Source organism: Trachurus trachurus (assembly GCF_905171665.1).
Source record: "Trachurus trachurus genome assembly, chromosome: 19".
In the NCBI taxonomy this organism is placed as follows: domain Eukaryota; kingdom Metazoa; phylum Chordata; class Actinopteri; order Carangiformes; family Carangidae; genus Trachurus; species Trachurus trachurus.
In genome coordinates, this window is record NC_139913.1 from 633,033 (window position 1) to 656,114 (window position 23,082).

The 23,082-nt window shown below is 43.4% G+C and overlaps 2 protein-coding genes across 2 annotated transcripts; one reads left to right on the forward strand and one right to left on the reverse strand.

Annotated features, from left to right (window-relative positions):
• Positions 1-13,136: 13,136 nt before the first annotated feature.
• On the reverse strand, positions 13,137-14,950 carry ch25h (cholesterol 25-hydroxylase). The gene is made up of 2 exons (XM_083993638.1): positions 14,518-14,950; positions 13,137-14,267 (listed from the first exon to the last, which is right to left on the reverse strand). Exons 1-2 carry the CDS (start codon positions 14,938-14,940, stop codon positions 13,938-13,940), a joined length of 753 nt encoding a protein of 250 aa, XP_083849764.1. The 5' UTR covers positions 14,941-14,950; the 3' UTR covers positions 13,137-13,937.
• A 1,632-nt stretch (positions 14,951-16,582) lies between these two features.
• On the forward strand, positions 16,583-22,898 carry LOC311003107 (interferon-induced protein with tetratricopeptide repeats 5-like). Its single transcript, XM_083994792.1, has 11 exons — positions 16,583-16,647; positions 18,951-19,054; positions 19,087-19,130; positions 19,257-19,436; positions 19,525-19,716; positions 19,951-20,184; positions 20,311-20,452; positions 21,546-21,669; positions 21,744-21,888; positions 22,340-22,387; positions 22,681-22,898. Exons 1-11 carry the CDS (start codon positions 16,643-16,645, stop codon positions 22,876-22,878), a joined length of 1,416 nt encoding a protein of 471 aa, XP_083850918.1. The 5' UTR covers positions 16,583-16,642; the 3' UTR covers positions 22,879-22,898.
• The last annotated feature ends 184 nt before the right edge of the window (positions 22,899-23,082 follow it).

Consider the following 23,082-nt stretch of genomic DNA (forward strand, 5'->3'; position numbering starts at 1 on the left):
ACTCCACATATCAATACTACTGGCTATTACTATAATGATTAATAACAGATTATTGTAACAACATTACCTAGGCTGCTCCAGTTACAGTTATTGAGAACAAAAATGAACAATATGAAAAAAATAACTAACATCAAGTTGGTGTCATCAACTCTTGGCGCAGAAGCATCTTGATATGAACAGTAATAATAATTCTCAAGCAAAAACTTAAATGGTAGTTGCACTACAGACCACGGTTAAGGTCATAGCTACATTTCACAGTTCAAAGCCACATGAGGGAGAAATAAACAGTAAACTAGTCGGGGATGTTTGAGTGTGCAACTTTTTTTGTCTTCTGGGCAAAGAGGTGGGGCAGTAAAACACCTGAGAGGGAACAGTGGTGAGGGGGGGTGAGGGGGGCTCAGAGCAGCATTGGTCCTCCTGCCTCGACAAGCGATCGATGACTCAGTCTCAGGTATGTGTGCAGGAGGACACGCTCCAGTGAGCCGGTCTCTGCAGGTCTGTGCTGGTCTGTGCTGGTCTCTGCTGGTCCAGGTGAGAAGGTGAAGACGGGTGAAGGAACAGGTTCAGACTGAGGAACAGCTGCTTTACACATATTATAATTATATTTTTATTATTATTACGGATGGAAATTAGCTTTGAGCTAAATCCGGCATATTTACATGACGTGATGTGCTCGTCACAAGTTGTTCATTAATGTGCACTCAGTGTCCTGGTCAAATAAACAGTACAGATGTCATCATTAGCTGTCTTTTGTTTAGACCATAGACTGTAAAAAGAATGGCCGTAGCGTCCGTGACGTCCCCCATTGGCTGTGGGGAGTTGTTTTTGTGACTCCAACATGGCGGCCTGAACAGCGCCATGTTGGATTGGCCGGCCGAGAACCCGCCCACTGGCCTCGAAGCAGCTGTCCACGGAGCTGCTCGGACCTGTCACTCAACGTTTCAGTGCCCTTGGTTTATACATGAACGCCCTCTGTCTGTTGGGATGTTAAAGGGATAGTTCAACATTTTTGAAAATTGGCCCATCGCCATGATCCCCCTAGTAATAGCAGTAGGTTCGTTACCTTTAATTGTTGGTCCAAGCTGCTTTTAGATCGGGGGAGAAGAATACCGAGCGGCGCAGCTACACTACGGAGGCTAATGGAATTTCTTGGTTTTGCTCATCAAACTCAGCAAATACACAACCAAAAAACTCAAAAACGCTGTGGTGGACAAGTTGTGACCTGCACATTCACCACGCTATGAGATAATAGCGGAAAGTTGCGAGATGGAGTTGTTTTAGAGGCAAAGTCGGACTTTACACTCTAGACGGCTGCTCGGCGGAGTGATTTCAAAAGCGCCTGTTTACTGCAGATACGTCCGTATACTACGGCACTGGCTGAGGTGCGCACACTGTGTCCCTCCGACCAGTGGTTCACTGAAGAAAGTAGTTCCGAGTATTTGCTTCACTTCTCTTAACTTTCCGCTATTATCTCATAGCGTGGTGAATGTGCAGGTCACAACTTGTCCACCACAGCGTTTTTGAGTTTTTTGGTTGTGTATTTGCTGAGTTTGATGAGCAAAACCAAGAAATTCCATTAGCCTCCGTAGTGTAGCTGCGCCGCTCGGTATTCTTCTCCCCCGATCTAAAAGCAGCTTGGACCAACAATTAAAGGTAACGAACCTACTGCTATTACTAGGGGGATCATGGCGATGGGCCAATTTTCAAAAATGTTGAACTATCCCTTTAACATTATAATGTATGCTGATGATGCTGTTTTATATAATGTATGCTGATGATGCTGTTTTATAGAAGTGCAACCGAGGCCTTATACAACCCATGGGCCTTCACACTGAACGCGACAGACGCAAATACAATCGCTTCAGACGCTTGTATCGCGCCGCTTAAAGGGATAGTTCACCCTAGAATGATATTTCGCTCATTATCTACTCACCCTCATGTTGACTAAGGGCTGGAAGAATTTCCAGAGTCCACCGTCCCTTCTCTGAGTTACAGGGGGTCTCGGCGTAGCAGTGCATTTCAATGCAACGGTTGCAAAGGGACACCAGAGCTCTTCGTAAAAAAACACACACAAAAAAACATCCAAATACCTCCATGATGCTCGTATGTAATGTCCGTCTTGTGCTGAAGCCCCAAATTGCGTAATTGTCCCGAAAAAAATTAAATAAGTCTATATTTTAAGCTTGTTTGTAGCGGAAGCTTCTCGAAGCTCCTCTTCCTGGTCCGTCCAAATCTCGCGTGATTTGCGCCGGCGTCAGTGCGGTTACTGCGAATCACGAAATTCTTCCAGCCCTTAGTCAACATGAGGGTGAGTAGATAATGAGCGAAATATCATTCTAGGGTGAACTATCCCTTTAATCATTTTGGATCATTCTCGTCATTCGCGCCATTGCGCTAGACGCTCTAGACGCTCCGCCTGCTCATGTTGGAACCGGTGATCTCAACCCGTTCTCGTTCCACAGCGATCGAGGCTCATATCACCACCGCTGCTGCTCTGTACTACCGCTGTACAAGTCAGAAACACCAGAAAACCACATCATCGCGCTATTTACATTGATTTACAATGTAGAGTTGCCGCTCAGTTCGCGTCTATCGCGTTTGGTGTGAACGGCCCTTTACAGTAAAGGTTGAAAAGACTGTAACCATGTTCTCTACCAACAGGTGTAAACTCTGATTGTAGTAAATGGGTAAAAAATAAAACATGTAGAGCAATGTAAACCCCTGGGGTGGGGGTGTAGCTCTTATTCAACACTCACACCCTCTAAAGGGCGTGTCAAACAGTTGAGTAACACACTGAAATATAATTTAGCAAAGTTACGAAACATAAGAAACATGCAAACCTCAATGCAACGATCATCCTCATTTTTTGTACTGCATCACATCCTGGTCATAACCCAAACCCCTAGATATGGTGGGGGAGACTGGAGGCAGTTGCAACACTTTTTACATTTTTCTCAGTTACTCAGAAACTATTTGGACTCGGCTCATCAAACTTTTATAGATTAAACACACATGTGTCAGCTAATTAGTCATACCATTTAAAGATGGTTACATAAGACACATCAATCACAATGTTCATTTGAATGGAAGAATCCAGACGTGGGGACGGTTGCAACACGGATCAGGGACATATTAAACATACATTCAATTTCACTAATTAACTTTTGATTTTTGTCTCAATAAGCATAGTATTTCTAAAATATGCATTGTCTTACAATAATACTATAGTATTATTTAGTTATTTAGTAATATTTATCAGAGAACAGTTGGAGTTTTGTTTTGCGTAGAGCATAGACCTTGAGTCAATGTGCAGAGGTTAACAGTGTTAGCTCAGTGTGAGACAAGGAGAATGGAACTATTTTCAATACAAAAAACTTTTATAAACATGTACTCTACTTTTGAATGATTTATTCACTGTATGACATCAAATACATTTACTTCTCTATAGGAAAATATACAGTACAGTATGTGGTTACTTCTGTCCCATAGGATAAGATACAACTACAAATTGCATATTTCATTATAGGAAGTTATCTGGAGAATTATTTTGAAATCTTAGTCTCTCATGGTTTAATATAATTGGCTGTTCTGTTCATCATGAGGAATAAAACAGATATATTGTGCCCATTTTAAGCTAAAAATGTTTCATTTTATACATTTGCATTTACATTTACATGTGCAGTTGTTGCAACCGTCCCCTCCCTGTCAGTCATGACACAACATCATGTACTAGCTAGACACAATGACACTGACACATCTAACCATGTCATTTATAGTCAACAAAACAGTGATTTAAACCAGGTAGGTTTGGATTCATTCATACAAAAGCTCAGGACAGTCTGACAAAAATACAGCTCAGGAAAAAAGCGACTTGCATACCCTAAAAACAACTTAGTCTCAGTACAAGCAGGAGCAGAAGCTGAATATGTCTTTTCTATTCTTGGTGGTCGAGGGTCGAACTGTGAATGTGCAGTGTGAGTGTTTCTGATGGAGAAATGAGGCTGGTTGCAACCGTCCCCAGTCTCCCCTAGTTTGAGTTTTGAAAACTTGATCATACTGTTATTCATTCAAATGTCTGTTTACTCCACAGAATGTTTTACAGTGCTTCTGCTCCCCTCCTGAAAAGGTTTGTTAAACTCTCTTTATTTCTTCTTTCTCATGTGTGACCGTGAGTCAGTGGACGGTGCTTACCACAGAATTTACTTTATGTACAAATCCCAAAACACTCTCATGCTTATCAAAGCACTGGTTGTTGAGTAAGAGAAGCTGCTCACAGTGTTGAGTTCCATGGGACTGAGTGTTATTGATATGTGTGTGTGTGTGTGTGTGTGTGTGTGTGTGTGTGTGTGTGTGTGTGTGTGTGTGTGTGTGTGTGTGTGTGTGTGTGTGTGTGTGGTTCTTAGAGGAGGTGAGGAGTGTGTGCTGGTAAAGTTCTGTTCTGCATCTCCATGACTTGGCCTGTTCCCTCTCTCGTTAGTTTGTTTTATCTACTTTTAAAGTCTTCATATCATTTTAATCCTGTCATAGGTCAGTGATTTCACAGTAATATAGTAACTTATCTCTCCACCTGTTCTTACCTGCCCAGAGAATATATACAGGTGGGAATGAGCAAATGTTGCTATAACCTGGCTCAATACATCTTTCTTGTCCTTAATGATTAATGTTTTTTGTGCATCGTCCCTGTTTTAAATATGTTATAATCTAACAACACACAGACTGTATGAAGGTTGAAGGTTATTTTATTATTTTACATAATAAATAACAACTGACAACTTAAATGTCAACAGTAGATTCATGTGACAGAAGCAGGAAGTGACGATGGGACAAGAGGAAGTGATGTCATCACAGCCGGTGGAGAAGAGTCTGAAGGACCTCGTGGTTCCTCGTGGTCCAGAGTCCAGACCAAGACGGAACTGGACCTTTAACAGCAGATGTTCCCACAGCGTCAGAAGCTACGTCCTTCAGAGGCTGAGTCCTTCACAACAAAAATTCTAAATCTATCCAAGAATATTTGTCTCATTTCTAGTCAAAACAAACTCATTCTACTTAAAATAAGACTCATCACATTAAAAGCAGCTTGTTTTTAGACACTTTTTACTTCTTTCAAGCTGATTTTCACTTGAAATAAGTAGAAAAATCTGATAGTGGAGCAAGTTTTTCTTTCTTATTACAAACACAAAAAACTTTTCTACTTATTTCAAGTGAAAATGATCTAAAAACAAGTTCATTTTTAGGTGATGAGTCTTATTTTATGTGGAAAGAGATTAGGTTTGACTAGAAATTAGACATTTTGACAAGAAATAAGACAAATATTCTTGGAGAGATGTTGAGTTTTTGCAGTGGATGTGTCCTTCAGAAGATGTGTCCTTCAGAGGCCTTTGACGGTGTTGGGACGAGGTCTGTCCCAGTGTCCGGTCTTCTCCGTGGTGGCGTCCTGTATCCAGCTCTGAAGGCTGCGACCTCTGAAGGACGAGGAGGAGGAGGTAGGTGGGTCAGGAGATCCTGGAAAAACGGTTTTCACAGGTTGGTTTTGAAAACACACAATTCAAAAGTCCAATCCCCCTTTTCCTTCTTCCTTCTTCTCTCTGAAGCAGGAACAGCCAATGGTTGTTCAGCGTTGGGTTCAGGTCGAGGTGAAGCCTTGTCATCTTCTGTTGTACTCTGTAGTTTGGCCTTGGTTTCTCTACTCTCTCTGTGTTACAGATCCACCGGAGCTCCATCTCTCTGCACCAGAGGCTGCCTTCATCAACTCCTGCTAACATTTCCATGTTTTTCACATTCTCTGTTATAAACTGTTGTCTTGTCTGTAACAACATCTCTGTCCTGGGTGATGATCCCTCCTCTGTTGCTCACCCTGAGCTTTCTCCTGGTTTTCCCAGTTAAAAGGGTTTCCATGGAGTTTTTCCTCAGTGGATGTGAGGGTCTAAGGACAGAGGATGTTGTTATGATGGGATGTAAAGCCCTTTGAGACAAACTGCTGGTAGAAACGGGCTATACAAATAAAATTGCCTTGCCTTGCCTCGCTGCACGTAAAGAAAGAAGCTCATACTTAAAACCGCTGCTCGCCACAGTATCGTCGAAAGCTGAAGCATCGGAAACTTTCCAGCAGCTTTTATTCATGGCTCATTCACAGGTAAGAAAACACCTGACATCATAGTAAACCAGAGGATTACTGACGCTGTCTGAGCACGCACAGTCGCACACCGTTAGTGAACAGATGGCTGGTTTTTTGTTGTTGTTTTTTTGGTTTATTGTTTGCACTATAATAAAACATTACAAACAAAGAGTATATCACATAAAAGAAAAATAAAATACAATAGATAATATATGATAAACTACAATGAATCAGTGCTGGAGAGGTTAGAAACCCTGGGAGGGCTTATCCAGAACCTCTCCATTAAAATAAATAAATAAGTAAAATTAACTAATGAATTAATGAGAGAAAAAGAAACCAAATAACCAAAATTAGAAATGAATCAAAAGATAAATTGAAATGAATCAAGAGAATCAAGAGATAAATTACAATGGCAACTATTTTAAAAAAAAGAGAGAGAAAAAACCACAGAGTATTCAGACAATCAGACGATCTTTTAATTTCCTTCTATAGACGGATAGGGAGGGAGAGCTGTTAGTCAGGTGGATATACTTGTTCCATTAAGTTGCACCTTTATATCTGATGTAAAACTGAGCTCTAGTGGTGCAACAGAGGTGAATATGCAGCAGCTTAGAGAGCCCAGTTGTTCTGGAGTGAATGTTTGAGTTATTTTGAAAGTATTGTTGGAAATGAAATGGAAGTGTGTGTGACCCTGATACTGGACCTTGAAGACAAAAACACACGTTTCCACAGTGTTGACACATCAAGATCCAATGTGACATTCAAACTGACTGGTTGGTGTTTTTACTGGATGCTCCGTCCCACTGGGGACTGGACCTTTATCATTCCATTACTTTCCTGCAATCAGGGTTTCAAATAATACAATAATAAAAGCTCCAGAAATAATCCAACCTCTAACCTTAACTCTTTAACATAAACACCCGGCGTCTGTAGTTCAGTCATCATCATCATCATCATCATCATCATCCTCATCCTCATTCCAGTAAAAGTGAAAATTCAACAGAAACAACAGAAGATTCAGTGGATTGATGTGACCGCCTCAGTGTGATGTCACTTCCTCCAGGAGCTTCATGTAAACGGACGTTTTCCTGAAAGTGTTGAAGCGTTTCCCCGTCACACACACACATTTACACACATTTACACACATTAACACACATTAACACACACACACACACATGGACTGTTTTAACTCTGCTTATCGCTGGCTCAGTGTTTGCACTTTTATTGTATGACTCTTCCTGTTTGCTTGGGAATTCCTCCATGATGATGATGATGATGATGATGACGAGGGGCTGCAGGGAAATTCCTCTGCTCTGAGTCTGGTTAGACCACCACCACCACCACCACCACCACCACCAAACACACAGGGAATTATTTCTAGGAAGCTCTTGTTTTCCTCTAAGCAGGTCAGACCCTGTTTGGTGAACGAAGCTGCTCTGAAGCTGCAATAAGAACACACTGTTAAACATTAATAAATACTGAATTCATTATAACACATAATACTCATTAGTATTAGTAACAGTTTATAAACAGTTAAAAATGTTATGCTCATCATTGATAAGGACTTCTACATACTAATGAGTATTCATGCATTATAAATGAAGAATTCAGTATTTATTAATGCTTAACAGTGTGTATTTATTATAAAGTGTTATTGTTTTTTCCAGATGCTAACCCACTAATATGACCTGCTGCATAGACCAAATATTTAAACTGACACACACAGAGCTAAACCTCTTCTCAAGTCTCCACAACTTTAAACACATTTTCTGTTTCACACACATTTTAATTCAAAATGTCACTTTTTAAATTCACTGAACACGGTTCTCTGCATGAGACACGACACTCTGACAGAAAGTCACATGTTTGCTTCAACGCTGCCGTTCTGCAGTGGAAAAACATTTGCACACCGGTGGACAGAAAGGAAAGGAGCGGAACAACGTGGACTTGGCAAAGAAACTCCTGCACACTTTCTTCTTACTTGCAATATTGTCCCATATAATAATAATATAATAATGTCCCATTGGTTAGGTTTAGGAAATGAAGAAAGGAGTTGGTTAAGTTTAGTAAAAAGACCCGGTAGAGGCTAGACAGGCCAGATAGAGAGAGAGAGAGTCCAGATAAGTAGAGAGAGTCCATCGACCAGCAACAGCCGGGAACATAGGACCTTTTTTGGGGAAAAGCGGGGAACATGGGACCTTTATTTTGGAAAAAGGAAAAAGGGTCCTATGTTCCCCAGTGTGTATTGCGACCGGGGAACATAGGACCTTTTTTCAAAAAGAGGGTCCTATATTCCCTGTTCGGGGAACATGGGACCCGGGGATCATAGGTACGCTCCCCAAAAAGGTCACGTCCTGTAATGTTGGAGGTCTCTGACTACGTTGTTATACTGCAGCTGTGAATAAAGAGACTCCTGTGTCTCCAGCAGCTGATTCCTCTGTGATCCTCAACTCTTCAGGTGTGAACAGCAGCTTCAGCTGAACTCTCTGTCCCTCATGATTCACAGTGAGACACCATGACTCACCTGTCACAGTGACAGAGAAGGAGTGTTACCACATCAGCTCTGTTTGCAACATCATCGCTCACACTCCACAGTGAACCACATCCACACACCAGGAGGTGGCGCTAGAGAGAGAGCTGAAGAACAGCTGAAGAACATGTGAACAGTGTTGGGAAAGTTCACTTTCTACAGGAACTAGTTCAAAGTTCAGTTCTCAAATTTTAAAATGAAATGCGTTCAGTTGACGTTCGCCAAAATATGAACGAGTTCATTGAACGCATTCAGGCACAACACTGCATGTGAAGAACATGTGAAGAACAGAGCTAACAGCTGCTAATGCTAACGGTAGCAGGTAGGTGAGTGTGAACTCTGCTCCCGGGCTTAACGAGGCCAAAAAGCAGTGAAAAGATGATTTAATTCACTGAAATAAAAAGTTAATAAAAAATGAAACAAATAAAAACTAAACTGAACTGCAGTTTTGTTTTCCTGGTCCTTTTTCTCACTCGAATGCAGAGCATTTAAAAGCTTGACTTTTGATTGAGCTCCAGGTGACGGGTAAAGAACAATATTAAAAGTTGTGGTAAACCATCAGGATCAACTTTAAATCAAACTATTTATTTTAATCTGAGACATTGCTTGTGCGGCCGGTCCATTTACACAACGACTTTCAGAAAAGATAATTTAATAAAATTGGAAAAAGTCAACAAATTCCTACTTCTCAATGATTTTGCAATGGTGCCATTTTTGTGGCTTCTGATCTTAAAGCTTGTTTATAGAGTGAGAATCGAGGTCTAGTGGCTGAGTCAGTGGCCTGGTGATGCAATAGGACAAATGTGAAAGAACCATGGCATGAAGATATAAACGAGCTGCCTTAAAGGAGAGGCATGACCTGATGAGTCTAAAACAGTTCAGACTAGTTTTTACAGTTTTAGAATGTGCTTCAAACTTAAGTTGAGGATCTAGAGTTATACCTAAATATTTAGCTCATTTACCACCTCAATTTCTTTACCGACAATAGTGATTTGAAATTTCTCTAGGACTTTCTTTCTTATTGAGAAGCACATTGATATTAAGTGTTAAGTGATTCCTTTGTAGCCATTCTGAAACAGTAACCATCTGTCTGCTTGAGATAGGCTATCTGAGGCTTGACGGGGATTCTTTGCTGAAACATAAAACACTGTGTCATCAGGATACATCTGACATTCAGTGTCTGTACGAAATGGTCGGCAAACCATTTATGTCTAACTGAGTGTTCACACCAAAAGCTTCCAAAGCGTCAAAACGCCGGAAGTCAATTCATTTTCAATGAGAGCCGGCGACACTGAGCCACCAAAGCGTCAACAGGCGTCACCAAACGAGAAGTTGAGCCTTGGTTAACTTTATGGTAATTAGCTATGACGCAGTAACCGGCGGCAACCTGTCAGAATAGAGATGTGCTTCGGCTCCATTTTTTCTCTTCTTTTTTTTGTCCTTCAACTCTCCAATGACCAGCGCAATTGAACTTTGACGTCAGTCACGTGACGAGTGGCCAAAACGGCTAAAAACATTTGCCGTTTTGGGAGCTGTCTTGTCTGAAGCGCAGCCTCGACTCGCCTCGAGCGTTTTTGACACTTATTTGGAAGCTTTTGGTGTGAACGCACAGTAAGCAAAAAAGAACAGGACCTAAACCTATTAAACTCTCTACAAAAACTAATAAAACAAAACAAATGAAATCAGGAGCAATAGAATAAAGAGCAGCAGCAGCATGAGCAGTGTCCTGGGGGAAGTCCTTCAGTGATTCCTGATAGTTGGATCAGTCAGAGTTGCTGTAACTGCTAAGTGGAAGTTGGAGCGATGTGGTTTTGGGGGTGGGGGGGGGTGATGTCAGCGGTCCAGACAGTGGGCGGGGTGTGTGTCTGAGGAGATGCTGCCGACCTTCTTCTTCCTCTTGTGGTCGGTGTAGATGCCGTCCAGATGTGGAGCAGAGGAGGTCCAGCTGCACACTGCAAAAACCCAACATCTTACCAAGAATATTATAGCTTGTTTTTAGTCAAAACAAATCTAATTCTACTTAAAATAAGACTCATCACATTAAAAGCAATTTGTTTTCAGGCACTTTTTACTTCTTTCAAGCAGATTTTCACTTGAAATAAGTAGAAAAATCAGAAAGTGGAGCAAGTTTTTCTTTCTTATTACAAACACAAAAAACTTGCTTTCACTGGCAGATTTTTCTACTTATTTCAAGTGGAAATTAGTTTGAAATAAGTGAAAACTGTCTAAAAACAAGTTAAAGAGATTAGTTTTGACTAAAATTGAGACATTTTGACAAGAAAAAGGACAAATATTCTTGGAAAGATGTAGAGTTTTTGCAGTGCAGCTTGTGCAGCAGCTCTGAATGTCTCAGCTTCCTCAACACAAACAGTCGTAGCTGGACTTTGTTGACCAGGCTGCAGGTGTTGAAGGTCCACGTCAGATGATTCACCAGAGTGACTTAACTCCAAGGAACTCCACTGTTTCTCCGTGTGCATGAAGGAACAATAACTGTTTATCAGGGAGTCCAGTGAACACACACAACCAGCTGTGTTTGACTTTCAGGTGAGGCGTTGTTGACATCTGGGGCCTCATTTATCAAAGAGGGTGTAAAACTGCTACTAAATATTTGCGTACGGCGAAAAGACGAAAATGGCGTACACCCATATGGTCAGCACGTGCATATTTAATTAGCCATGTGCGCTCTGTGGAGCGGCTACAAAGTGACAACAAAGTGACAATGGGGACAACGGGCGGAGGGCGGGGGAAAGAAGCGGAACTTCTCCGCTTCTCCGAAAGCAGATACACGGCGATATCGGGCAATAACTCAGTCAGAAAAATGATCTTGCATTTTAATAAGCTACAATAAAAACAAAAACCTCCCAAATCTCAACAAAAGGGAGCAGAAAGAAGAAGAATCTTATGTAATCTGTCCCTTTATCAACGATAGTTACCATTACTTTGCAGCCTTTCCACTACACAGTTACAGCTCTACTGGACTCGGTTTAGGTCATTTTCCATTACAGCTGAGTCCTTCCTCCTCAGGCTGCGTTGTCTCGCTCTTTATTCTCGCCTCTCGTCAGCTCCAAACACACGTGCACCTCGTTAACTCAGGTGACAGAATAATAACAGTCTCAGTAGCTGCAGATCAGTGTGCGCTGCTGCCGATGTGTTTTTAAACTTGGATGGTTTGATCCTTGTCGGACGTCACACTAGAGTGTGTAAAAGCAAAAAAGCAAAATCCTCAATCCGCTCTGTTTATCAATTAACATAGAGCCTAGTGTTATTATAGAGCGGGTTGGATTGCCAGCATCAACGGTCCACCACTACCACAATTACTTCCATAAAATCCTACTGTGCTCTTCTAAATGTACTCCGCTCCTCTCTCCCTCTCACACTGCAGTTCTCTGACTCAGCAACGGTGTCGCCAATTCCTCCTGTTCCTCAAAAAAGGCCTAAATCACGGTACGCCAGGGTCAAAATGGGTGTAAATGTCCGCACTTTTTCCCGTCAGGTTTTGGTTTGATAAATCCCAAATTTGGCGGAGAAAATTGCGTACGCACAAAACGGGGGGAAAAGGGTGTAAAAAAAAGTGTATCCACAATGATAAATGAGGCCCCTGGTTCTTATGAAGGAGTATTAGGGCCAGCCAAAAAAAACAAAAAAAAACAGCCAAAAAACAAAATAAGTCAGGTAAAAAAAACAAAAAAAACTGCAGGCTTGACCACGTACCACAACAAAGCGACAAGCGACTGTCGGCTCCATGACAGCAGCAGAGTGACAGACAGGCTCTTGCAGTAGTATTTGTAGTAGTATTAAAGACTACAAATACTACAGGAGAGGAGGAGAGGAGATAGGTCTATCCTGTAGTATCCTGTATAGTATTTGTATTTGTAAATAGTACAGGAGGAGGCAGAGACCGATCGCGGTGGTCTAGTCACGGAGGTGTCTCCAGTCACATTTAGTCACGTTAGCTCATCTAACGTCTCTATGTAACTTATAAATGATTGTGTATGTGTGTTTGTTTTGTTTTTTTTTTTGGGGGGGGGGGGGGGGGGGGGGGGGCAGCCATAGATATGGGGGACAGCAATGAAGAACATGCATTGCTGATTGCTGTACGTTAGCAGCAGGGGTTGGACACGGAAGTGATTCGTGTGCTGATTCTGAAGTAGGCCTACTGTACCGCTTAAGTTTCCTTCTTTTCATTGTCATACTCCGGCATTGAGTCAAAGTTAATCGGCTTTATTGTTCACTTTTATGGCAGCCTGTCTGTCACTCTGCTGCTGTCATGGAGCCGGCTGGCTTTTTTTTTTTTTTTTTACCTGACTTTTTTTTCCCTTGCACTGGATTTTTGTTTTTTGGGCTGTTATTTTATTTTTTTGGGCTGGCCCTAATACTCCTTCGTAGGTTCTTTGTTTCCCCAAGAATCAAAAATACATTAATAAACAAGAGAAAGTTTTAAAGTTTCTTATCAAAGTTTATTTTCACATTATTCAGTCTCTTTACAACACAAACACTCTTCTTCTCTCGCTCTGCTCCTCCTCCTCTCCACCTGCTTCACTTTCACTTCACTTTCACTCTACACTCATCATCATCTTCATCATCATCACTCATCTCACTTCCTCTGATCCACCTTAAACAAACCAGATCCACCTTAAATGGCGCTGTGGTGGAGAACCACTGACCTGCAGCTTATTACAACAAGATCATGAATGTTCAGTGAAGAACATCTGGCAACAGGTTTGTTCAATATGAACGTTTCTCCTGTTCACAATTACACTGTAAAAAAACAACAGTGTTGGTTCAGTGCTGGTGCAACGATACACACTCTCTACGTACATACACGTACTTACATGTACACATGTACTCAGTATACCTACAGTACACACATGCATATTCTGTACCTGTGTATTTAATACACAGGAAATGTACAGAGTCACAGTAAATCTCCTTGTGCAACATTTTTCTCTTGACTTCAGATCCTTCTTCAACGAAATACATTCTTGAACAGACTCAGTCGAAGTTGTGGAATGTAAATAAATGGAATGTAAATAAATAAATAACATATATATAATATATATATAGAGGGTATGCGTTTACGTCACGTTGCCCTCGGCAACACCCGCCTTCGTTCCTTTCTGTGTTTTTAAACTTTGGCGGCTCTGCCACTCGTCTTTTTGCCGCTCAGTGGACGTTCCACAGCGACTTCTGAGTACTGTGACGTCACGTGCATACCCTCTATGAAAATAAAACAGACAGTAATAATCAGTCTTTAGTGCCCCATGGCTTCAGTCCTCATCAGTCCACAGACTCTTATTCCGTGCACAGCGTGCCGGCCAGGCGGTCCCAGTGGGTGAAGTAGGGGGCGAAGTTGCACCTGGACTTGAGGTGGTGCAGGTCGTGGTGCTTCGCGCCCCCGTACAGCCCCAGAGGCACCAGGCGGTGTGTGGCCCAGGGCAGGTCGTAGCCACAGTGGTCCTCCACCGACAGCCAGATGTTGAGCAGGAAGAAGGCCAGCTCGGTGAGGGGGTGGCAGCCCAGCAGCACCGGGTTGGCCGCGGCGAAGAAGCCCAGACTCAGAGTCTCCCAGGCGCCGGAGTACTCGGTGGTCAGGGCCGAGGTGGAGGTGAAGGTGTGGTGCACCTGAGGAGCAGAGGAGGAGCATTGATTATTGACTGATCATAAGTGAATCTTCTGTTTATCTGAGAGATTATTAGATCATTGACATTGTGACGGTCATCAATTCAATTCAATTCATTTACTAAAGGGACAACGAGGAGTTTCTCAGAACGAAAAATTCATCTAACGTACATGAACAGACATCAACATCAGACCAGACATTTACATACAGACTATACATTTAACACAGATGGAGTTTGGAGATGAAACAAACCTTGTGGAAGGTGCGGTAGAGCCAGGGGACCTTGTGGTGCAGCAGGTGCCAGACGAAGCTCTGGAAGTCGAAGAGCAGGAGGCAGACCAGCACCTGGGCCAGCAGCCGGGGGAGGGGCGGGGCTTCCTCCGGCAGCTGCACCGGCCTCAGGTACCAGTGCATCACGGTGAGCGGGAAGATGAAGACCAGGTGGTTGTAGAGCGTCAGACTCAGGGCGCTCCCGGCCGAGTCCCAGCTGACGGAGCTCTGAGGCTGCAGCTTGTAGCGGCGCACCGCGGCCCAGCGGGCGGACAGCAGGTCCAGCAGCAGGAAGGGCAGGCAGCAGCACAGGTAGATGCCGACCGAGAAGAGCACGGGGAAGAACGGCGAGTGCAGCAGGGAGGAGTGTCCCAGCAAGAAAGTCCAGAGCGGCTGCAGAAACATGCTTCCATCAGAGTCGTTCAGAGCTTAGTTACCGACGGAGAGTTTCATCACCGGCTTTTATAAAGTCTCACTGGCCGCACCCCCCGAACTCCACCCCCACGCCCTTATAGGGTCACCCTTCCTGCTCTGTCAATGGGTTAGTTGGGTTGTTACATGTCCCGGGGCGCTCTTCCAGTCCAGCCCTCACAGACTCCACCACTGCCAGAGAGCACGCCTCTATGTTTACTGGAAGTGTGCGAGTGTGTGTGTGTATTGTGGCCCACTGTCAAATCTTAACATCAGTGAGTCAGCGAGTGAGACCTTCCTGCCTCCTTATTGTAGGTCAGAAACAACTCTGACTTACGATAAAGGAATTACAGTTTATTTACTTAATATTATTCATTTTTACAATGAACTAACACAGACAGAGAGAGCTCCAGGTTTCTTTATTGTTCATGGACGGAGCAGTTTACTGTCAGTATTAGTCCAATGTTGCTTGTCACAACTGTGTGTAGTTTGTGATTAATATCTGATGGTTTGGTCAGATCTGATCCAAGAACAGTTGTTTTCAGTCTGTCGCTCACACACCTTGTGCATGTTGAAAGTAAAAGGTAAATGATCAGTCCCAGACCAGACGCAGTCAACAACACTGTGTGGTCATGATAACATGAGAGGAGGATAAGTGTTGTCCCGTTGTTTACAGCATCTGGACCTTCAGACTTTCACTTACAGCTGAAGTCAGTCCAGGACTGGAGTCTTTAGCAGGCGGAGGGGAACTGGACCTCTGCGCCCTCTGGTGTTGAAACCAACACCAGCAGAAACTGATGGGGCTGGTTTGTTCCTGAAGGCCTGTGAAGGCAGCACGGTGACATCTAGTGGTTGGTTGCAGTCACTGCACCTCACTGGTTGTAATAGTTTTTCAACGGACAGGGATTGTAGACTTCAGCCACAGCATCCTAGTGTGGTTTGGAAGCTGCACCAAGGCTGAGAGGAATGCCCTATGAGAGTAATAAACACCACACAGTCCAACACCAACACACCCCTCACCCCTCAAAGACATCTACTGGTCCCAATACCGACAACGGGCAAACAACGTAGTAAAAGACTCAAAGCAAGGCAAGGCAATTTTATTAGTATAGCCCATTTTTACCATCAGTTTGTCTCAAAGGGCTTTACATCCCATCATAACAACATCAACATCAATCACACCAACCTCCACTTCACTCTTCTGCCCTCTTGAAAGTGCTTTAGATACTTGAAGGCCTGCACATCAAGATACCAGGACAGTTTTTATTCTTGTGCCAATAAGGAGCTGAACAGCAACTCTGTCATGAAACTAAAATACATTTATCAGCTAGAAGATTTTTCCCCTACAAACCACAGGAAGCCAAATTACTGTCTGATACGTTTCCTTCTGGAGAAAAGAGGTTTCCTCAAGACAGCATGAGACAGCATTCACTCTGAGCAAAACAAACAGGGTTCTCGTTCTGATAAATGAACATAAACAAATTAAACTCTTCTCTTTACAACATGTCAGAGAGGACAATTAGTTTCAGTTTTGTTTCTTCGTCTGAACGTAGGTCTCAGTTTCTGTGACATCTCTCAGCTGATCCATAACTGGTCCATAAGCAGCCGGGTCCATAACTCTCCTGCTCATCATCAGCTTCAGTCCTGGTCTGGGTGTTTTCTGTTTTGCAGCTGAATCTTAACTGATTGTTTCATCATGAGGTGAGTTTACTTCACTCAAACAAAGAAATAAAAGGACAGCAATGTATTATTGTTATTATTGTATTAGTCTAATCTGATGGTCCCTAAATGTCTCTTCAGATTAGTTTGTTCAGTCTTCTCCAACACTGAACTTTTATAAAGGTGAAGAATAAAAAAAAATCCAGTACAGGATTAATTGATATTTTAATGTCCACCTTGTTTGGGAAACTTAAAACCCTGTTGGTTTTAAATATTAGATCTGAAGCACTTCAGTGAACAGGCTTTTCTCTGGGATCCAGTTGTTTTTGGGTGCCTGTAGTTTGATGCTGTTCAGTCGCACTTGTTCTCAAAATGGAGCTAAACGGCAACAAAACAAAGGGAGTGTTGTCTAATATAAACAAGTTGCCAGCAGTTTTCTGTTCATCCCACAACACCCTCCACAGATCCCAAGTCATCTCAGTTGATGAGAACACTTCTCTTCAGTGTCACTTTGATCCTTCTGAATTAAGTAAAAATTAAAAAGTTGTGTTTTTAGTTGAATGTTAGGAAAATAGCTCGTAGCCTCTTCCTGATCCCGGTGACGTCATTTACACAAATTCCTCTGCCAGTTTTACAGATGTTGGACATGATTTATAGAGCACTAAGATTTACAACAGGCTGTAAACGTGCACTTCGTTCTCTCTGAAACTAGTTGTCATATGTACGTATACAGACTTTTACAGTGATGCTCACTTCACCTGTAGATCCATCCTTGGAGTACTGCCAACATAGTATAGTTACAGTCTACACTCCCAGACCTTTAACACCATCAGTATCGTTTCCTCAGCACTTGGCAAAAAAGCCTTTTCCTGCTCCGCCCATTCCACCTGCTACAGCATCGTCTGGAGTTATCCAGCTTGATCCCAATGAGGAATTTTCAATTTATCTGGAAAAACCTTATTGGAAATTTGTTCTTGTTTTTGGTTTTAAGTATATTGATCTTTTCCAACTCAATACTTCAACTTGAATGTTGTTTGTTCTGGACTAATACATGTGTTTGTCTGCAAACAATTGTGTGTCTGTTGAAACATGTCTCTTGAGGTCTCTTGCCTCAGTGAGATTATGTTACTATTCTGGAACTGGACCAAAATGCCGACACAGACACTAGAACACAAAGGCAATGTGCATAAACGCAGATGATCCAACAAAGAGCAATGAGAAAACATACACAAAAAAAAAAATACACAAGGGAGAAATGAAACACAGGAGGGGCAACCAAACATAGGTGAGACACATGAGGTGATCTCTGCTTGAAAAAGGTCCTGTGGACCGAAATGTTGTTTGTTTTATTAAAGTCTTTTGCAAGTGCCTTGACAGTGTGCGGGAGACCCTTTTTTCCTTTGTTCACTCCTAACCTATGCTCCAACGCACCTGTTTTTTAAGATTTTTTAGGTGTGCATCAGCCTCCACACCTTGACACATGAGGTGATGACAGGAAGAAGACCACAGGGAGGCAAGAGACAAGGACCTTCAAAATAAACAGGGAACAAGGGACAAACCATAACACCCCCCCTAAGGGTTGGATTCCAGGCATCCTACCAGAAGACCAACACTGACAAGGGTGGGTGGTGAAAGTTTAGAGGAGGAACACAAGGGAAAGACAACAAGAACCACGTAGAACAAGAAGACCAAGACTCTGGAGGCCAGCGGGGAAGCTGGCCATGAAGATACTGGAGGACCGCCGGTCAGATGGACATGAAGTCCGTCTGGGAGAGTCAGCCGAGACCACCGAAGGTGAAAGCATCGAGGCATCGGACTGACATGGTGCCAAATCAACACTGGCTGGACACTGGAGATGGGAGTCAGAACCAATGAGACAGATCTCGGGACTGCTGGGCACCAGGCAGGAACCAGGAGACCGGGGGCTGAGTCACATCAGAGCTGGGGAGTGCAGAGGACTGGCATCTTGACCAGAGCCCAGAATGAGGCTGGGGCTGCTGACGGAGGCAAGAGGAAACCTCACTGCATGGCCTTGCAGAAGGTGTATCTGAGACCAACAACTCCTTTCTGTCTTTACTGCTTAATAAACAAAGAACTCAAAAAGAGTCAACATCTGAGGTCTGGTCTATGTTTCTGGAACCTGACCCACATGCAGACAGGCTGGAGAAAATCCCAACTGACACAGGCCAATGGCAGGGTTCAGTCAGTCAAATCCAGGACCTTCCTGCTCAGTGGTAACAGTGCTGACCACTGCCTCCTGTGCTGTTTAAACAAGAATAAATGAGAGTTAACCCGACAGTTGTGTGCCCATGGCTTGCCAACTCCATGATGTTTGTCTCTTCCAGTGATTCCTGCAGCACTCTACACTCCAGACTTCTTCGGCTGCAGAGTCGCTTCACCTGGGATCTGAAGAAGGACGACCTGGATCTGGAAAACCTCAGCATTCGACTCCAGGACGACCTAGAGCTTCAGCTGTGGCAGGATGGTTCTGGGGCTCGCTCCTTCAGCTTCTTGGCTTACGTCAGGTACAGTAGCTAAAATATCTTTATTTCGGATGTGTTAACTTACTGTACATTCTCAAGACTATTTAAACTAAAGTAAAACTTGTAAACACCATCATGTGGAAAATGTCTCTCCTCAGGTATCTCCAGGATCAACCAGAGGAGGCTGAGTCACTTCTCACCCAATCAGAGAAGAGTACCAGACAGTTTTATGGCGAGGAGAGCGAGAAGCGGCTCATTGTGACGTATGGAGACCTGGCCTGGCTGAAGTACCACACTGGACACTGCGAAGAGTCAGAAAGCTACTGTCAGAAGGTCGATGACATCCTGATGAGCATCCAGACGCTGCTCTATGAGAACTCGTATCAGCTCCAGATTCAACTCTGTCCAAGTCACTCACTCTTCCTTCTGTCAACAGTCCAAGTTTCCAACTGGCGGTTCCACAGATCTCCACCCAGAGGTGTACGGAGAGAAGGCCTGGACCTACCTTAAGTTTTCGAGGTCTTACTACGACGAAGCCATCGACTGTTTCCGCAAAGCATTGGAGCTGCAGCCTGATGACAACGAGTTGAATGCTGGCCTTGCTATCGCACTTTATCGCATAGAAACAGTAAGTTGCTGAAGGAAACTAAAACCTGAAACTCTTGGCTGAACCAAAGTTGCACATTGAGTGGGAGGATCCATTAGTGGTTACTAGGGATGGGTACTTTTCACATTTAGATCAATACGATGTCAATACCTGGTTCCTTGGAACCGATACCGGTTAGAGATGATTCATTATTCATACTAAATAATTAAAGTTTTGCTTTTAAAACAATTTAGCTAATTACAATCTCATTTACAGTCAGGTTCAGAAACATTCCAGGAATCCTCTGAAGAGTCTCCGGCCACCAAGCAGCTCCGCAGAGCTCTGAACATCAACCCTGATAATGCTGTCCTGATGTCCATGCTGGCTCTGAAGATGACGGAGTGCCATAAAAACCCAATCATGGCCAGAAACCTTGTAGAGAAAGCACTGAGGACCGAACCTGACAACCCTTATGTCACCCGGTACATTGCCAAGTACCTACGTTATCAGGTAGGTCAGAATAATCATAAACCATATTTCCAACCCTCGGTCTGACTCTGTCCTTTTTCTCTGAACTGGTGGTTGAAATATTCTTCCTGACCTTAAACAATCTGTATATCTGTGCCCATGTGACAGGGTGAAACTGAGCAGTCCATTGAGCTGCTGAAGAAAGCACTGAAGAGGACGAGTCAGTCATCCTTCCTCCACCACCAGCTCGCTCTGTGCTACAAGAAGATGATGATTGCTGAAAAGACCAAGAAGCCCAACGACAACCAAAGTATACACACACAGGGACGTGCACATGACTATAGAGGGGCAGGGGCTCAACATCAGAAAAGGGCAGTATGTACATTTTTTTTTAGGCCTTAATATCAAAATAAATACATTAAAATAAATTACAGTTACTATTTAGTCGGTAGAGAAAGCCTGCACGCCTTCAGGACTGCAGAGTCATGACTTCTGAACTGGTAGGCTGAGGCTAATATGGTATTGGGTGCACATTAACATGGCTTGCAGAAGAAAAAAAATTCATGTGCAAGTGCAAAATAGAAGTAGGCTAAGCCTACAGGCTACACACACAAAACCAAGAAATGACTACTGTGACTGCTACTGTGCATATTTCAGAACAGCAGCAATATTTACCACAGCAAAGTCACAATTACCAGTAACTCAATATCTGGAAACAAATTTAAATAGTCAGTGAAATCAAGCTGAGTGAGTGATTCCTCCTGTTGCTGCTGTTCACTACATTCAGGTGATGTTAGACAGAGGACGGGGTGGGGCTTATTCTTAACAAGCAGTTAGCTAAACAAACACAAATGAGCGCTTTTCTGAAATATGACTCATATTAAGCTCGTTGAATAAGTGGACGGCGACTTGTCAGAACCGACAAGGAAGTGATGTTGGTGGATTTATAACTCACAAGATTCGACACAAGTCGCTCCACTGTCACGTCTCATCTATGTGCGGGTTATCGATGAGGCAGCAGCCTCTACTTCTCTCTCTCTCTCTCGACGTGCATGTGAGAGAGCGCGCACCGCGGGGAAGCCCGGCCCCTCAGTGAGGGACAGAGCGGACAACACACACACCAACGTACATACACAATACCGTGTGTATTACAAGGAAATGCGTACGGTAGATAACCGTGGCATTTTTACAGCGCGGTTGTTTACATCCTCATGCACAACAGGAATGCATTTATTGAAAAAAAAAATGAAAAAAAAAGGGCACTTTTTAATATGAGGCAAAAAGGGCAGGGGCTCAAGCACCCTTTGGGCCCTATGTGTGCACGTGCCTGTACACACACATGCCTTAGTACTTTGCCCTGCCATAGAAACTCCATTAATCGGATTTACCTTTTATTGCACTAGAAGTGAAGCAGTGGAGGGATCTCACTATTCAACACCTTAAGAAAGCTGTCAAGATAAGGTCTTCATTTATTCTTGCGACTGCTGATCTGGCCCTGATGTATGGAGAGGAAAAGGACTTTAGCAGGTACTGTCTGTCCTTCTGTCTGGTTCTGTCTTGGTTTTGTCTTCTTTTCTTGGACTCATCATCATCTCTTTCAGGGCTGAGGAGCTGTTCCAGCAGGCCTTGAAGATGATTAAGTCAGAGTCAGAGAAGAGCATTTGGCAATTCGCCCATCGGTGCTATGCTGACTTTCATCACCATCACACCAAACAGCAGCCAGTGGCGATTGAACATTACACCCAGGTAGGTGTTTATCTACATGTGTCCAGCTAAAGGCCTTTGCACACTGAGTCACTTTTCTTTGTATGCGTTCTTTTAAACGCGTCACCCAACAAAAAAACGTTATGCACAGACGTCTTACAAACTGAGTCTGATGCGTTTTATTACCATGCGGTTTTATATTGTGTTCCAAACTTCGGAAAGGGAGACAAAAGTCATCACGCAGTGAGGATGACTTAGTGGTCCTCACATGTCAAAAAATAAAAAGAGAGAAAGAAAATATTGTGTCCAACCAATCCTGAGGACGTCAGGAGCAAAGCGAGCTTAGACATTTGGTTGAGGCCGACTCAGGTGCCTGGTGTGAAGGTCAGAGGTCTGGACTATGAAGCAAGTTCAACATATGCATGATAAGTTTTTGTTGTCTGGTTTCACTGAACCTAACATTGGTCTGTGTTCTGTTTCCTCCACACAACAGGGACTGCTGATAACATCCAAGACATGGGAGTTCAAAAGATGTGCTAAGGTGAGAATCTGGTTCCCCAGAAAGTGAACGACACACAGCTGTAAAGGTCTGTCAGGAAGTGTGTCCAACTGACACAGAGGCTTTTACCTTTTTACAAAAGCAACCAAGTCAGGTGAAGCAGTAGTGTGTTTCTCAATGTGTCATCCACTGGTCCACAAACAGTCTGATCGTTCCTGTTGGGGAGGGGGGCGACTTTGTCTTCATGTGGCGACTGGACAGTCTCCAACACCTGGTGGTGTGGACATCATGTCACCAGCTGAAAATAAACCAGTGTTCATGTCTTTTTACTCCAGATGCTGAAGCAGATCGCAGACAGACGTCTCTCTGAGGACAAGGCCGATGGAAAGGCCTACGCTCTGCTCGCTGTGGTGGCCAAAGCTGAAGGCGACAAGAAGGAGGCTGCTGACTTGTATGAAAAAGCTCTGGGCTGTGACGGAGACAATGACGAGTACCTGTCGGCTCTGTGTTCACTGCGCATGGAGCTGCAGTGACCTGATAAGACCTGAGGTCACTGGAACCACTGCTGTTCTGCTGCACCAGGATCAGGGACATCACTGGACCAGCACCGTTACCTGGTCTCCTTCACTTACCCAGGAGATGATAATGAATATATAAGGAAATATATGTATAATTAGCAGATGTTTGTATATTAAATAGGTGTGTGAAGGAGATGTATGTAGCCTATATTTGCTCTG

Coding starts and splice junctions, on each gene's coding strand:
- ch25h (XM_083993638.1), bottom strand. CDS start 14,940: ATGTTTCTGCAGCCGCTCTGGACTTTCTTGCTGGGACACTCCTCCCTG. Junction 14,268..14,517: donor TCTACCGCACCTTCCACAAG/GTTTGTTTCATC, acceptor TCTGCTCCTCAG/GTGCACCACACCTTCACCTC.
- LOC311003107 (XM_083994792.1), top strand. Junction 19,055..19,086: donor GGAAAACCTCAGCATTCGAC/TCCAGGACGACC, acceptor CAGCTGTGGCAG/GATGGTTCTGGGGCTCGCTC. Junction 20,185..20,310: donor CCAAGTACCTACGTTATCAG/GTAGGTCAGAAT, acceptor CCCATGTGACAG/GGTGAAACTGAGCAGTCCAT.